Source organism: Lepisma saccharinum, chromosome 1 (genome assembly GCF_977018435.1).
Source record: "Lepisma saccharinum chromosome 1, izLepSacc3.1, whole genome shotgun sequence".
Classification (NCBI taxonomy): Eukaryota; Metazoa; Arthropoda; class Insecta; order Zygentoma; family Lepismatidae; genus Lepisma; species Lepisma saccharinum.
The window spans coordinates 11,986,666-12,005,708 of record NC_139229.1 but is presented as its reverse complement, the minus strand read 5'-3'; the positions used below and the strand labels follow the sequence as shown (position 1 = coordinate 12,005,708).

Genomic DNA, 19,043 nt, shown 5'->3' with positions numbered 1-19,043 from the left:
GTACTACATACCAAATTGCTAGAAAAAAATTAGTATGATATATTCTACTAGAAGATAAATCCACGAGTAAATTTTATTGTACAAAATTATCAATGGATCAACGGAAAAGCAGGAAATTTTAAATTTATTGAAATTCAATGTGAACAAAAATACGTTACGCACTTACGCAAAAATAGGTTTGCTTTTGCACTTGCTTCGCTTTTGCAGTAAATTGTACATTAGTCACGTCAATTGGTAAAGGTATTGTAACATATAAAAGGCGGTGTGAAACTGTGTAATCGATTTTCATTCTGTATAAGTACAGGGGGGCGCTGTTTTGCTTATCGTACCCCTTGTTCACGAATAATGAAACCGCCAGTGCCATCATGCTTCACTGCATCCGAAGATCGAGTACCAGGCGGGGTAGAAATTTGTGGTAATTAACGTAAGACCTAAAATTTCAGTTTTCATGTATTAAGCGCCGTGTAATGGAACTATAAGTAATAAAATATTCCGTAATAGAGGTCTCTGGTCCTTCTCTTATGAGACTTCGCCACTTTGGATATTCATATGTTCATTCAATAAGTATATATTTATTATTTATGTAATAAATAAACATATATAACAATAAAAAATTATGTTTAATAATAATTAATATATATATATATATATATATATTTATATATAGCCTATGGGTGGATGAGATTGTAAAAACTGGTTGATAGATTTGAAAACCTGCCCCCCACTCCAAAATAAGTTCCGACGTCCCTGAGTACGTACTATCAGAAATACTGAAAATTTCATTGGGTGGAGGCGATTCAGAATGACCTATCAAAAAACGACTCCCAGCATGTTTTTGTAGACTGGCATGAACGCTGGGGACTACTTTCAGAAAGACAATCAAAATTATGAGAATGAGTAAAAGTGTGTTGTCAATATACAGTACATATGTATTGTATATATGATCATTCTTTATTGAACAGCCCTCGTAGTTCAGACAGACAGAAAGAAAAGGATTTGGAAATATGTTTGCAAAACAAGTAGACAAAAGAGACTTAAAATCTCCATTATGAACGCTCTTGTTTCCTGTCAGGCTGAGTGAATCAAAACATCGAACTAGGTTCTATTAAGATCTTTTAGGCAGAATGCATTTCAAGAAGAGGGAAGATAAACAATAGTACGTAGAGCGAGGAGTTGAAAAACTTGCCGAAACGCTCCACAGATGGAGTGGTGAGTTATCGCCGGAAGTAGCTGTTAGTAGTCAAGGCAACCAAAATGACTCGCCTGTCTTGCATGTTCGTTTACCCTTTCACTAGGGGAACCGAGACAAAGACGTTTAAAATCAGTGTTCGATATTAGTGCTTGCAAAATGAGACATTAGTTTTCAATCTTAATGTACTAGGTCGCTATTTCGGTGGTTACTACATCTCATTGCTAATTCCAAAATATGACCCCCCCCTCCATTTATTTAGATCTACAGGGTGGGCGAAAAGTCCCTTTACATGTTAATAGCATAGTACAGTTAGACATGTAGATAAACATTGTTATGAATACAAAAACAGTATATTTTTACTGTTGTTGAGCAGATTGACTCTTTATTATTATTTATTATTAACATTATTGTTGTTCTGTTACAGATTGTTGAGATAAGAATTACCCGCCATAAGCTAGTTCTGCGCATGTCACGTTCACTTCGGTTAGTGTGGGAAGGACGTGGCAGAAGAACGTGGTTACAGCGCCTTGAATAACGTAGTGTGGAAAACGGCACGGTTCTGGCCTCTCTGGCTGGTTCCACTCGAAAATGATACCGCTAGAGGCGCTGGTGTTGGTCTCGGTGCATGGCATTCGTCTGCTTATAATGGAAGTAAATGGAGTTTTCGCTGCAACGTCTGATTCTTTTACATGAAGCATTTCTATGAATGTGATAATTGCTATGGTATTTGGTACAGTGATTGCGAATATATTAACGAACATTCTAGACAGTCGACCACGCCCTGTTATCGTTGCTTTCATTAATAATACGGAACAAAATATACGCGTGAAATGCTCTTGGTTACTAACTTTTTATGTGTGAATTAGGTTCATAATTATCATCATCATCATTTATTTTAAATATATATATATACTGAAGCATTTATATTTTTTATATTTACTGTCTATTTTCTTCCGCTTTAAACTAATCGCGGCAATGATGATAATGATGATTGCATGAAACGACAAGGGGAGTGCCATCGACATGAGTATAAGGAAACTTTCAGACCAATGGGACAAGCGACACGGAATGTTTACACTGATGTGACTAGTGACACAGACACTTCCAGACTGTAAAATAGCATTCATTGCGCATTTTTTTTCCGTTCGGAAAGCTTCTTAAAGGAAGGGTGCTCAGACCGAAGCGACGCGCTACAGGGGAAGTTCCCAACTAAGTGACAATCGACAGCCTTGAAATAGCAAGCGTTTGCTGCTAATTGTGCGAACAACAGATCTAGGCGACACGATAAGCCCCACGTGTTGCTTTGTCGCTTGTGTGTCGCTCAAACTGGGCCATTTCCTCAATAGCTTGCAACGTGTTGCCGTGGTTTGTTGTTCGCGCATGTGCGATGCAATGAGTGTCTTGCTTTAGGGATATTGCACACCAAAACGGCACGCGACACTTATCGCTTGAGGATTTCACCAACCGAACGCTGGCCTGTGCTGCCCGTCATGCCTTTACAATGTGAAATGTTGCTCTCGATTGGCTCGTTTCCAAGCAACATGTGTCGCGTCTCGCTTCGGTATGAAAGTTGCCTTGGACCGAAGGACCCGTGTCGCTTTGGTGTGAAATCCTCGTATCGTTTGTCGCCTGTCGCTTTGGTCTAAAATCTCCTTGAGGAAACTATGCAGTCAGAGCTTGTGTTCCTACGGTTCGAAAGATTGCATTGATTACAGACTGATCGCTTTCAAGCGACACTTGAGGTTTGTCGCCTCGGTATGAAAAATATCTCTCAGGATACTATTTATATTCTAATAACATAGAAAAATAAACTCTTAATACACAGTCCAAGACCTGACGTCCGGAATCACATTGCGATGATTCTTCTTGTGTTACGCACGCATGCTATTTATTTATTCATTTTATTTTACTTTTCTTTCCAAATTAATGCCATTTCGTGACTGCAAATCACTCCACAAATATAACTGTTTCCACCAATTCACGTACCGCCTTTCAAGACAAACAAATCTACTTAATATATTCCAAAAACTAACAAAGTCGCAATACTTTCATAAGAAAATTAGCACTGACACCGATCGCACTGCCATCTATGTTTCTCATCCATCTGGGGAACCAGTTTCTTGGGTCGTTTTCCAGACTACGTTATTCAAGGCGCTGTAACGTGGTCCATTGCATTCAGTCGAGAAAGTGAAACCATGGCGGATACAAGTTCTTTCACTGTTGAGGAGCAGTTGGTGGCTTCTGTGTGGGTTCACGAACGTCAGAACACAAAGAAGACAATGACAGACATTTTGAGGGACTTCGCTGTGTGGTTTGGAAAACCGCCGCCATCGCCACCAACATTATTCGCATGGGAGAAGAAAACCTTTGCGATGGGAAGTGCTCTCGATGCACCACGTAGAGGAAGGCCTACGACTCGCACCGAAACTTGTGCTGCTGTGGCGGAATCAATTGAACGATCGCCGATGAAGTCAACCCGTAAATGGTCTGCATAATTAGGTATCCCGCGATCGACTGTGCGAGACTACATGCGGAAAGACTTGAACGTTTCATGTTTTCGGCCATCCTCAGTGAATGAGTTGAGTGATCGTGACTTGGAGCAACGTGTGCATGCATATGAAATCCTGCTCGCACGCTTCCCGCATGCAAATGATCAAAAAAACGTTATGTTCTCTGACGAGTGTGCGATTTATAGCAGCTCACGGAATCGTAACGTCTTTTTTTGGGCAAAAGACAATCCGCCGCATATTATGATTTGGGCAGGGATAATGGCAGACCGTCTGCTTGGATCATATTTCTTTGATGGTCCTGTGAACCAGCACAGCTATCTTCACATGATTAACACATGGTTGCTTCCAGAATTAACGGCAAGAGGAATAGCTGACATCGTTACACTTCAACAAGACGGCGCTCCACCACGTTTTGCTGTGAGTGTCCGCAAACTGCTAAATGAACTGTTCCCAAACCGCTGGATTGGACGTGGATCACGAGACCTTCCAGCAACACGAAGCCCAGACCTCACCACACCAGACAATGAACTACGGGGCATAATAAAAGACGACGTTTGTGAACGACGATCAACTGATAGACGGAGTTCCCATGGCATTTGAAAGGATCACCCCTGATATGCTGCAGCGGATGCACACAAGAACATGGCCAAGCATCAACCTTTGCATCGAACATGGAGGAATGCACACTGACGTTGTTGATCAATGAACCTTGAACCTTTGTAATAATGTTAATATGTTATTCACAATAAATGTTAATGTTAACCAAACATTGTTTATTCAAAATAAATGTTGAAATTTAAAAAATATACTGTTTTGTATTCATAACAATGTTTATCTACATGTCTAACATGTAAAGAGACTTTTTGCCCACCCTGTATTATAAGAGATTAAGTAAAGTATAATTGTCCCTTTGTTATAATTTAAGTTTGGGTCAAATTGATTTGAAAACTTGGGTCATTTATGTTGAGAGAGTTTATTATTTTATTTTAAAGTTGATTAAAAATGTCGCCTAAACCCCTTAAGGTATTATATAAGGTAAACTCTTCCTTGGTTGGAAAAGATATTTAATTTATTAACAAATAAACGTATGTAAAATTTATTGAATCTGTAATTTGTTGAAAAGAAAAGTATAAAAGGTTTAAAAGTCTAACTTGCACGTGTTAGTTTCCACTGCTATCAAAAATAGTTAATTTATTTTTGTAAAAAACTCTGCCACAAGTACACGTACATGCAATATGTGAATTTTCGGACGTTTCCTTGGATCTTTTTTATCTTCTCTTTCCATTTCTCGCTTCTTTCTCTTTCACTCTCTCAGTTCTTTCATTCTTTCCTTTCTCTCCCTCCGCCTGTATGCGTGCGTGCCCAGGGGTGGAAGAAGATAAAATGGTCAAAAGGTGGATTTTTGGCACACCCCACCACTTTCCACTCTGGTCAGTCTATTTTTAATTTCAAATCTTGACCATGTTACACATTTACTGTTTTAAATAAGAAAAATATTAGTCTTGTTTTTAAATACTGTAAGTATGTACTACTGTTAAAGAATGTGTTTATTGTAGGTACGCATTTATTTAATACCTACATAGTGATACCAAAATTACACTAATCTCTCAGCTTAAATTGCTAAATGATTTTGCAATGTATGTATTAAGTTAAGCAGCATGAATTCAAGTAAATCTTCCTTGATACTCTAGAACTCATCACGAAGTTACAAAGTGGATGTTGGCAGTGCCCACCAAAATAATAAAACAAAAGGAAAAAGATGCACAGAAAATATCTGTGCACATTATATATGTATATAAATACAGGATTTTAAAATTTAAAACAAATGACAATTTTTGTAAATAGCTTTGCTATCAAACTACAGCTGTTTCTCAAAATACTTAAGCGACAACATATGCAAGGATCCTTCTTTGAATGCTGAGACAATAAGGTGGCGTACACTGTTGTAGACTCATTCTTGAATTTGTTCCTTAAAACTTTGCACGACTTTCTGCAATATTTTGGAGGAATTGCTGTCACATAATTTGTCTCTGCTTCACCTCATGTAGCAATTCATCAACAATGGAGTGCTAAATAAGCAGAGCATCAAGCTTTTGTGGTGGAGAATTTTTTAAAAACGATGCATCTTGGAACATAGTCTGTTCCGATGGTACTGCAACGAGTGTTCCTTACTGAAATATGGACACCTTACGAACACAATATTAAAAAAAAGTAATTCTTGTGTCAGTTGAATGATCTGATGTACAGTATAGTGTAATATCAAAATAATTTCACAAAACAGTCATTTTATTTTTAATTAAAGCCCATCAGGTTTATTGATCGATTTGGTTTATTTTGCTTCGCATTTCTGTCACATTTGGCTAACCGCAAAGATGAGGATAAATGATGATATGATGAAATTGATGATGGGACATTCACAACATTTGAACCCGGGACCCCTTGGACTCATATCACTTGTCACAAAGGCTAGAGCGTCAGGTTTATCTGCTGCACCCTGTACATTATTTACAAATTCATCACTACTCCTAAGGAATATGAATAAGATTATTTCAGGATATCACCAAATAAAAGATAACTACCATTTCCTCTGATTTGCATTCCTTTAATTGCTCTGAAAACAAGTGTCATATACATGTACATGCATATTATTTACATATCCCACCGAAGTCGCTTAAGTATATGTATTTTATTTTCATTTCATAATATCTTACACACACAATCACATATATCACCCCAAAGTTCTTCCATACTACGCTTCCAATATGTTTACAATCGTGAGATTCTTATTCATGTATGAGTGAATGTGAAAATTATGTACACAGGTCTAAATGTACACTTGCTATAATATACCGTTAACAATTTTTCACACAGAGGTTATACATCAATAATGCATAACAGTGATGTTTATTGTACACATACAATTTAACACTGTACATTAACTCCATAAATTAAACAAGTGTTGTTGACAGTAATAACAAATGTATATATCTGAATATGTATGTATACATGGGTATGATTCTTCTGCTATATACATCCATATATTTATACATATGTACATGTAGTTATACCATAACGTAAATCCAAGGCTGAACAAAAAATGAAAAACAATAACATATGACACAACAATCTCCTTTTCAAAGAAGGAAATAACCTTAACTTTCTGTAAGAAATATTTTTTTACCATCTATATACCAATACATATTGACCATAACATACAGAAAAATATTCCAACACACTATATTCATTAGCAATGATCTTCAACATTTATCTGTTGGAAGATTTTGAAAGTTATATCTGATCATAATTAAAATTCATTTAGATATACTTCTTCATTTTTTTAAGTAGATGAATTAAACATTCAATCTCAGGAAAATGTATTTCCAACAAGAAAAATCAAATTAAAACATTTTTTTTAAATCAAAACATAGAGAATATACAGATATAAGATGATAATTTAACCATTACAACAAACAAAACCCATAATAGATGCTTACTAATCCTAGTCATTTGTTTTTAAATGAGATTTTCATCTCTTTCTTTTGAAGGGTCTTCCTCAATGATATATTGGTGGCGTCACTGCCTTGTAATCAAGGGGTTCCAGGTTTGATGTGCAGTGGAGGCACATAGTGGTTCGGATTCCACCTTAAACTCTAAGTCCAGTCCCAGTAGCCTATCTGTGCATAAAGGGGACTTAAAACAATAACTCAAACTCTATATTTTGAACCACAATACAAATGTAAACAACCAGCACCAACAAGTGGAAGAAATGAAAAACTCACACTGATAGATGGCAAATATTTCCTTATAGATGGTTCAAGGAAGTTATGTTAAATTAAGCTTTTCTATACTTTATATGTTGCATCAAAATGAACATATCAAAGTAAAATGAACACACACACAGCAAACATCTTTTTGAGTTGGTGTATTGCATAAACCACAGTATGTTTACCTATTATAAGTCATGTTCTCATGTAATGAAGTTCTAAATAATATTTACAGACACCCTATACAGGGTGGTCACAAAGTGGGTGTATCCTTCCCCCCTGTATTTTCGACACTACGATGGTATGGTTGAATGCTTGATATGAACACATACCTGATGATATAAGTGTCCGGAACATCGGTATGGAGACGGTCTTTTTCGTAGCATAGCCGAACTCTGCGCCATATTTTAGCACACTTTGCGATGTAAGTGTGACTTTTTCCAGGCGGTGATGTTTCCCTCAATACGTTCTGAAGGGCCTCCAAGAAGTCCCAGAGGTGGTTAATCAATGACACAGGTATGTGTTCATATCAAGTAATCCAACTATTACCATCCTAGTGTTGAAAATAAGGGGAGAAGGGGTATGCCCACTTTGTGACCACCCTGTATAACAAGAAATTACGACAAAATTAATGCTCAAAATTCTCTCTTTCAAAGACTTGAAAAAATAAAATCTAAATTTATGACAAATCATTACACCTGCTGAATACAATGTTGAAGATCATTGCAAAATACAAACAAGTGTAGAGTCACCGTTCAGGTACAGTTCATAATTTAGCATGTAACAAGTTTTAACAGACAATGAGTACCTTAGATCAAAAACAGTTACAGGAACATACAAGTGTATTGCTACAATGCTAACATGTTTTTTCTTTCTTTTTTAGCCTTCTTTTAACATACTGCATAGACAACATTTCAATGCTTCATGTAATCTCTGTTTCAAATTTTATGGAGAAGTAATTTGACATTTTAAAAGTTCCAAAAGTGTAAATATTCCAAGATACTTGAAAAGTGGTCCAGGTTTAATAAGCTGGATTTTTAAAGTTTGTAAATCCAGGCCTGGGAATAAGTAGAAGAAAAAAATCATAATTGATGACGTAAATAAAAACTGCTTGAAGAAGATGGAGAGAAGTATCCTCTTCCATTGTTTCCCTGTTTACTATTTTCCCCTATTCATTATTGTCATCTTATGTAAATCTGGGTAACTGTGATGATGGTTAAAATTTGAATATATGTAATATCATGGGATGCATGAACTTACCGTGCTCATGTAATCTAATCACAAATAAAATACACACATGTCACTGCAGATAGAATCAAAACTATTCAGCATTCGAAGGACACTAATCATATTTCTTAGTGATTTTATATGGCACCCTACGTTTGATGTTTGCTGCTTATACACAATGATTAAAATATGTTGGCGTAAAGCACCATGAACAACATCAACTCATACAAAAATGTATATATACTGAAGAAAGCTCACTGGTTAAAAAGTGCTTACGACCAATGTCTCTATTTTGTGATTTCTTTTCTAGTAAACTATTCATTATCTCAGTTCATGGACTAAGGATAGTTCTTATAAAATACTAGGAGAGTCAAATGAAAGCCTTAAAAGTCCAACAAAAATTACAGGACAGACTGTATACAGCTAATACGACCTCAAGGCTGCAACCTAATCAAGTAAGCTTCAAAACATCATTTTTGTTATTTTAAAGATGGCACCTCCTATATACACTTGCACCAGTGGAGTGGTTTCTTGCTCTTTGTCAGCCTAAAACTTAAGAATTCTTTAAGCAAATGAAAATTCAATATCTCTGTATGCTTACCACACCAGCAAGTTTACTAATGGAGGAGAAAGTTCGACAATGTCCTCAGTTCACAGGCAGATGGATAGAAGTGGAAAGGCCTTGGCAGTGGCTCATAAGTGACTGCACGTGGACCTCAAAGACTTCTTCTTCTTAATGTAAACACACACTAACTCAAACTTGAAAATGTATGTAGATAAGCAATAGGTCTGTGCTAAAATGCAGCAAAATTGTGCAACCCTACATACAGAAATCTAATAGATAAGAAACAAAAATGAATTAAGGTTTTTCATTGACTCTCCCTTGTAAGTACAAACAAGGCAAAACAATAAATATGAAATAATTAAGAGGTGAGCAGATACCAATACCAATACTGATCCTTGAACATTGTTACAATTTAAAGTTGTTCAGAATATTTATACGAGGGCCATTCTTCTTGTAGTGGCAACACTGTTGGTATACACTTGTCAGTTATCGTTGGGACAAAAGACGATCGGGTCTTGTTTAGTCTTGTATTACGGATCGTGTGTAGGTGATTGGTGCTGAATAGTACTGTTATCTATTAAAAATAATAATTTTATTACATCTTAAATTTTTATAAACATCGAAATTATCACATTACCTCCAATAACTCACAGTGTTATTTTCAAATGAGGCAAGTAACTTAGGGGGTATGGTAACCTGGTATAGGTGAATAAATGTTAATAGTCACTTTCTCATAGGGATCGGTACTGGTATCAGCCAATATTGATGCATTGGTATCGGCTAAACCCTACAAATACTCCATCATTTAGTTCAGTATTATTACACAGTTCATGTTCATGATACTTTACACTGACAACCTAAACAGGTACAACACCATATTTAAGCTTGTGATAAGACTACTTCTGATGTAAAAAATATACAATACCATAACGCCTGCACATTCAAACTTATTCTTGTGTGTACAATCCTAACAGTAAATACAAAACAACTACTAGATAACACTAAAATATCCAAAAATACAATGATTAATTGATGCATATGAATTATTTACAGATATCTACCAAGTTCAAGGATGAAGTCTGTTTAATCAGTATCACAAAGAGCTTTCTTATAGATTGTTATGGAATGCAAGAAAGAAAAAATAATTACAACAGCCCATATACAGGGTGCTTCAAAAAATGTAACGTATTTGTTGCAGTTTGTTCTTTTTATTAACACCCTGTATAAAGGCAAAGATTTTTTAAGTTAATATAATACTCCTACCTATATTCTAGTATGATATGCAGATGAGCTTTACAAGAATGGACCATATTTTCATATTACAATCAAATATTTTAAACACTATAATGTGATGAAATATTAAAGAGTATTCTTTGCTCATTATGTGAACAGTTCCTATTGCTTTATCCATAGTGAGGATGGAAGAGATTAATTGATCAGTAGTGAATTTTCAGCCTAAAATGACACATCGGTTACATCAGTAAATTTGCCTATTATTTTACTAATCCGATATATCTGAAAATAGTTAACTTATTGTTAGCTACACAAGATAAAGAACTTACGTCATGTTGTAACTGTTACGATATATAATGAAAAAAGTTATTTTTATAAAAGTGGCAACCTTTCTTAGTAGAGTAGTTCCCCTCCCTTTCCGTAACAGTCAGTAATACATTTCAAGACCTGCTGCAGATATACAGAGCGATCACAAAGTCCCATTACCCCCTATCGCGTGTCCACATCGTCATAGATGGCCGCATTTAATTAATGTGAGATCATGGCAGAGGACAACTCGGAGGTAGTGTGACTATTCGTTATGATTTAGTCCAGAGTGTCTGTGTGTACACCATCGTTTTCATAACAGAGTATGATTCTCTACCATGTACGATGGGAAATTCTCCTCAACATTGCTGGTGTGATGGCAGTAAATGTACGTCGAACAGCATCCTTAAGTTCATCAACTGTCTCGTAACGTGTGGCAGCAACCTTCTGTTGGGACCTTGTTCTCACTAACATCTATATAATACATAGGGGGTAATGGGACTTTGTGATCACTCTGTATACTACATACTTGTGTAGACATACTTATGTAAAGCTTAATTGATCAATTATGGGCATTTCTAATACCGGGTTGTGCATATTGTATCTAGCAACTTGAGTTGGCAATCCTGCCAGAATGCACGTGCGCATACCTACATCCGTGGAGAGTTGGGAGTCAGGTAATTAGTACATCAAGGAGCATTTGCTGGTGCATACATGGATTGCGCCAGTGGAAGCCTTAATCCAAACAGGCACCGGGCACTGCAGTGGAACAATGAAGATCGCCATGCACCTGTTCGACACACACAGCATTCTGAGGTGGGTTAGACAGCGAGAGCCACAGGTAATGTTGTGAACCGTCACATCACCATGCAACTATCTATTCCACAGGACATGTTGGGGCACACGTCACAAAAGCCTTCCCACATTGCCTCGAACAGTGTATCCAAGCAGGAGGAGGACAGATAGAGGACTGATGCCTGTATTGTCCATATTATGCACTGTAATAAATGCCCATGTGAATATTTTTATTTCATAACCATACAAAGTTACAAGCAACGGTCTTTCCATTGTCGTTTGAAGTTGGTAGATACAATTTGTGCAAACCTTACATTTTTTTAAAAAATCCCAACACCCTATTGTGAATTGTATATGCAACTTTCACAATAAATTATAGTATTTTTTTTTATTCTTTCTTCACCACATCCTCATAAATGTGCTAGTGAACGACAGAACTGAAACTGTGGAAACAATATTTGTGGATATAGGAGGGAGGGGATGACTACTGTAGTTAATTTGAATGGGGCTTTGTAGAAATTTTCATGTAGCCCTTCTTTAACTAAAACAAATTATCACTGAGTTTCTGGGGTTACTTTGCAAATTTCTTCATATTTTATATATATTTATTACTTCATATATATTTCTCACAGTTTAAAATACAACCAGAAAACATCTAATACGTATGTAAAAATGGGCCCTTCTGATCTGAAATGCTAGAAACTTTAACTTTCATGTACAATATATGCTTTTATTAACAAAATTCTAACACCATGATCATACATGAATGAGAATCCTGTTAATTTTTCATATATTTATATAATTTCTCATGCTATATTTATGGTACCGCTAAAGATGAAACCTGCAGCATATGCACAAAGTAAGTTAAGCAAATTATTTCAATAGCGCTTTTGTAAACTTAAATATCCAAACTATGACACTGAGGATATTTGTGTATGTACATTACCCAGGGTTGTTAACTGTCCAGGAATTGTAAATAAATTCAATTCTGGTCCGGGAGAGAAAATCGGCAAGCATAAATGGGTTCTGGACCGTAAAGAAGCCTTTCATATTTGAAGTATTTCAGTTCGATCCTGGAGCCTTTTTCTGGATCAATTTAAATACAGTCCAAGTTCGGTATTGAAATGAAACACCAACTTGGATCAAAATTGCGCAAGAAAAAAGGTTCCGGTCCTGTTATAGAACCCAATAGAAACCATTAGAATTTATGGCTTCCTAGACCTTCAGATAACCTGGTATTATCTAGCAATTGTAGTGATAAATATAAATTGAAACAAGAAATAGAATAACACAAAAATTGCATTCAATTTTGTTTCAACTTCACTTTATGCACACATATTAATATAGACTAGGCTTGAAATTTTAAAGAGGGGGAATCCATGCCAGTGAAGTATGCTCTCATCAAAAACCAAATCCAGAATAATGTAAATGCATCTTTACTTCACTCGCCAAGACACTTAAAAACTTTGTCAAAAATCCTCTCCTTAGGTAATTGTGTTGAATCAAGGACGTAGGTTTCAGATTAAATGCCTTCACCACTAAATACAAATGACATAAAAAATAGACAAAATAATTATAGTTGAGATCAAGAACCCTTAAAGGCAACATTGCAGCAAAGACTGGGAACAGAGAAAAAAATTAAAGGCCATCAAATTCATCACTGTTGTGATGAAATTCTAGATGAACTATCATTTTTTAATTTCATTTAGAGATGAGGTATTTTCAAGTTGAGCTACTTCACTTTAAGAACACAATAAAATAACTTTTGGGCAAATAAAAGTTCCAAAAGTGATAACTGGAAGGAAACAGTTTTTTTTAAAAAACTTCATACTCACAAGACTAGAGGCTTATCTCAAAAGACCAGCACAAATGTCATGATTAAAGGCAAGATGTTTCCTGGACATGAATTCAAAATAATGGTTACTCTATATCAACGACGTATTTACAAAATTTCAACATAAACCCACTTCAGTTAACATTCTGTTATGAAAAAATGTTTACAAAACAAATGCATTCATTATTCAATATGTAAAGAAACACAGCAATGTAGTAATGACATCTATTTCCAATCTTTGGACTAATAATTACTGTTTTTTTTTTTAAAAAAAAAATTAAATGCCATTGAGGAGTTTTGGAAGAAATATGAAGTTGATATTATGTCTGAGCTTGTGCCTGCTCTGTACATAGAAAAGAAATTACCTTTTTCTCAGATGTTATGTATTTACTCAACAACTGCAAGTAAAGGCTACTTGACTGTACAAATACAGTATTGCGTGAACATGTACACTGATGAGCCATTATATTATGACTACCCCCACCCACATTTAGTGCATCTGGAGCACAGAGAGTAACACGTGACACGCTGGCAGCATGGTATATATTTGGCAGGTCTGTTAGTAGTGTCTCCGGTATCAGAATGGGAAAAGCGGCCGATCTCTCCCAATTTGATAGAGGTCAAATTGTGATGGCACGGCACCTTGGTACCAGCATCTCTGAAACGCTGTTGTGAGCACGTATCGAAAGTGGTGCAACAATGGGCAGCAGTGTGTCGACAGAGGCTCATTCATGACAGAGGCCAGCGGAAGCTATCGTGCATTGTTCGGAGCGACCGCAGGGCCATAGTGTGAGAAATCACAAACAGGTACAGCAGTGGTGACCAGGACAATGTTTCACAGCACACGGTTCATCGAACACTGCTGCGCATGGGACTGCGGACATAATGTGATAAGCTCATCGGTGTAAGTAGGGGTGAGTCGATACAGATGCCAATATTGGCCGATACCAGTGGTATCAGTATCAGAAAGTTTGGACTGAATTTTACGCAGCAATACCAGCCGATACTTGTCTGTCATTTTGGTCTTTCAGAGAGGTTGCAACACTTTCATAGAGTCAAATTATCCTGGAAGTTATGCAAAATTCGAGATTGGAATTGAATTGACGTTAGACAAATATTATTAAAAAAAACTGTACTTTGTGATTCCATAACAGGTATGAGGGGAAGTCAGTAAATGGGTCACAAACTGATGTGGGATAGTGAGTAGTTTCTAAAGCTGTCATTAGGGGGCAGCACAATCCAGCTTGATGATATTCAATTAGCAGTTGCCAGATACCAGACACACGTGTGGGTAGCAGTTTATAAATGGCGACCGTACTCGTGGAGTGTACATTGGAAGAGCAGCATGCTGTTGTGCGTTTCTTGTGGAGGAAAATACTTCCTGTAAATGACATTCATAGGTAAATGTTTCCTATTTACATCGAGAAGTGTTTGTTCCATAAAGAGGTGCACAACTGGGTCGATAAATTCTCGCAAGGATAGTAAAATCGTTGTTGACGAACACCGACCTGGTCGCCCCGTTCAGATTGTGGTTAGGACAGCAGTTCAAAGACTTTTATGAAGCAGGTTTTGGGGCACTGACAAAGCGATGTTGAAAAATAAAAACGGTTTTCATATCTGTATCTCGATTAGTATTTTTTAAATAAATGTTTGTGACCTACTTACTGACTTACCCTTTAATATTCTCATGTAATTTTTTAACATTTTACAGTAAAACTCTGGTAAACAGATGCTTATAATTGAAGAGAGATACTCCCCGACTAATATTGATCAAAATTGTTACAATTTTCAATCATCGGCATGGGTATCGGTTCAACATGGTATCGTATCAGCCCTACTCCTCCATGATAAGACAATAAAACTTAATGATTCGAACCCGTCACAAGCAATAAAAAATGACTAAATAGGATAACAATTATGCTCTATAAACATTATTTGCCATTTTCATAGGAACCAATTATACAAAACAATGCAAAACACTTACATGAAACAATTCTCACTGTAATGACTGAATATCAGTAGTGAGTACAACCAAGGGTACTAAAGAAAATATATATACAGTGGAACCTCGATTTTATGTTCCCGGATTTTACATTTTCCCACATTATACATTCAATCTTGATGGTTCCAACATAGCAAAATGTTATAAAATTTTCCTGAATTTTACATTTTCCAACATTTTAATTTTTTTCAGCTTGGTTCCCTGAAAAACGTAAAATCGAGGTTTCACTGTATTGGAACTACATTTCTGCAATAATAAGGGGGTTTGTGGCAGAAGTGTCTCAATTTTTTTATAGGCTGTTTTAACTTGTCTATTTATCTATCTATTTTGGGTACTTTACATCATTTTAATACTTCTTGTGTTAATTGTGATGATACGAATGAAAGATGAATTGATGAGGACAAACACAAAAATACATTGCAGATTGAATTCTCTTCTTACACAAGTATATATTAATTCCACAGCCTTTTGCCTATCAATTTCAATGACTCCCGGTCATCGTTCAGAGAAGGTTGTTCATTGACATCTATTGTACAGTGTGTTACCAAAAACCTATGAAATACTTCACAACAGCCCGATAAATACAGACAAAGGACAGACCCACCAACTATGGCAATAATTTAAAGAAAATTACACAGTAATAGCAAGAGAATATCTACATAAATACAAGTGGCATCTAGTGTACCAGCTTGAAATCAAGAACACAACAATAGGCAAACATGCTCACATATTCTGTTCCAACTGAGCTGTTATAAAACTTACTGAAGGTCAGTCAACAGGTTTCTGTGAATGAAGACATCAAATTACCACAATCAATAGGCAATAAAAATACATTTTTCTTGCAAAAGACTTGCAATTATTAACAATTTGTGTGAAGAGAATGCATTTATGCCTCACATAAGGTTCAAACCTGAGACCTCAGGCTTCGCAGCAGGTTATGATGACAAATCCACCACGGAGGTCAGATTTTCACTTACCCAAAGCACAAGAAATGTTATTCTAGAATTAACTATTTTCCATTAGTACTCATAGCATGATAATAGCTTTAGTTGCTTTGCAAACCAATTACATGACAAATATCTGTGTAGGGCAAGTAACAAAACTGGAGGGGAAAAAACTTCCATTTCAGCCAATCACACTGCGGCATTTCAAATGATGACAATTCTCTACCCAGTAATAAATATATTGAGACAAAACTAGATTAAGATAATAGGACAATGTAAAACAGTGCAGATAGGAATGGAGTATTACTTCACTTAAAGAAGCTTCTTGCACATATAATATACTGATTCACCTAAATTTGAAGACCATTACCAACAACTCTCAACAATTATATTTAATTGACTAGAAAATGATATGGCATTTCCATCCATCTATGGTAAAGTAAGCACTATATCATTTTCTAGTGAATTCATTGTGAGTGAGGTGTTGTGTTTCATTTTGTGGTGTAAATACTTAGATTGAACTACATTACCTTAATGTACAGCACTTACAAAAAGTACTACCTTTGTAGTTTATTTGTTCTTTTTGTTTCACTACATTTCAACCATGTAAGATGATTCATACGACTAATAAAATTGTAATAGAATGAAAAGAAAATCACAAATGTTATTAGGGACGTTGCTAGCATAAATGATTTCAAAAATCTTACAGCAGTTTTTATACTTTTCATGGAAGTATTTCATGTAACATTCCAGTTAGCATTTGTGATGGCAATGTGAAGCATGCAGAGAACGTTACAGCACAAAAGGTATATAAGTTATGCAGTCTAATAAATTTAAGAGGAAGAGATGTAATTCAGAAGAAGAAATGGTTATTTAATTGATGAGATATCGTGTAAACAAACTGAAAATTGTTACTTTTTTTGTAATGTAACCATCAATCTCACCAGTGCATTTAGATATTTCTGCCCACATCTAGTGCCTAGAGTTTACCATTGAAAATTGAAACAATTAATTTTGTAAATAGTTATCACATCTCACTCGACTGCCATTACATCTGCACCCTTCTGACTGGCATGTTGCATGAAATGCTAAGAAAATTAGGACCAATTCTATTTGTGAAATATGCCATGGACTGGATGCTATTAGTTTCCTTCACTTTACACAGTAAAATTAGATCGTAGTAGAAATGTTAAGAAAAGTGGCAAGGAAAATACTTTTGTCTAGTGGGCCATAGTGCTTGACAGAAGGTGTAAACTATGCATTACTAGTGACACTATTTTCCAAACATTTAATGCCCATATAAAATATACACAGATAGTCCCCTTGATTGACAGACAAACTTTAAAAAGACACAAGAAAATCACAATAACCCTCATTATGAAACATCGTAATGCAAAATTATAATATGAAGTTATATCACCACGGTCATAACAATTCTTTGTTCTTAATTTTTAACACCTACACACAAAATATTTAACTCAAAATGTGCAGACCTGACACTGAAACATCTATCACTTTTGTCACACCTTGCAAATGAAGGTGCAAATGCATCCACATTGAACTATCAGTTGTTGTTTTTCTAAATATAATGCACATGAATATTTTTTCAATCCCAATACTTACAAACTTCACATTTATAGATTCCCGTCTAGCCACAAATATAATATTAGTGGCAAGTGCTCTTAAACTGGATGTCTCGTATTTCCCGGAAGCAAAGGAAACCACATTTTTCCTACTCTCTACACAGTTAAAAGCCTCACGATTCGGTGTGAGTCAATGCAATACATATTTTTATTTACACTCTCGTGAGGCATTCTGCACTCTCAATACCACAACAAATATCCGATTTCTAAAGAACGAAATGTATCTCTCCTACATTCCATAACCAATACACAGTGGGGATAAAACAACTGGAATAATTCCGTAAATTTGTACACAATAAATAACAATGAATTTATCATTCGATAACAAAGAGAAGAGTTTTTTTGTATACACAGTGAATGGACACAAACATCTTTTTTTACACGCTACTGATCTGAGGAGATTTATTCTCTATTTCAATGACGTTCCTGTGATTAATGGTCGAGTTCATTAACTTATCTTGATCATCCAACGAATTGGATGTGGAATCCAGAGAGTTGGTGAACGGAGAATCGGGCAAACTATCCATGGTGTCCCTTTCACTTATGGCAAGAGAATCTGAAACTATGCTCATCCTTTCTTCCGAATTCAGGCTGAGGGATCCCAGTTCGATACCGTTGGAGTTTTCTAGCAGGTTCTTCTTCTTCATGGCGGTGTCCGCATCACCGGCCTCCCCGTTGAGAACCGCAGAATTTCTGTTGATGGGATTTTCCTCTTTCTTCTTCGCTACTTTCTCGCCTTCCTTCTTCTCTTGTTTCTTATCGGGTTCCTTTTTATCCCCATTTTTAACCTTCGCATCCTTTTCCTTCTTTTTCGTCAAGCCGGAAAATGTCGGAAGTTTTGGAGTGGTCTTCTCCTTTATTTCCTTACCTCTAAAAGAACCGGAGTTGGCTCTAAGCGACAGTTTCTCCGTCTCGTCTTCTTTCTCCTCTGCTATCACCATCAGATTCTTCCCCTCGCCTGCAGCATCGTCTTTGGGAGCTTGGATGGGTATGTCATCTAGAATGGTAATGCTATGCATTTAGTATCA

General features: G+C 36.1%; 1 protein-coding gene across 2 annotated transcripts in view; it reads right to left on the bottom strand.

The window, feature by feature from the left end:
* Positions 1-6,291: 6,291 nt before the first annotated feature.
* Hyccin (PI4KA lipid kinase complex subunit hyccin) overlaps positions 6,292-19,043 on the bottom strand; it is a 60,630-nt gene continuing 47,878 nt past the window's right edge. Inside the window, exon 9 of one of the 2 annotated variants that reach the window (XM_083129256.1) lies at positions 6,292-19,012. In XM_083129256.1, coding sequence (XP_082985382.1) covers positions 18,393-19,012 — 620 coding nt within the window. In that variant the 3' untranslated portion in view covers positions 6,292-18,392. The remainder of the gene's footprint in view (positions 19,013-19,043) is intronic. The other variant, XM_083129249.1, reaches the window with a different exon arrangement.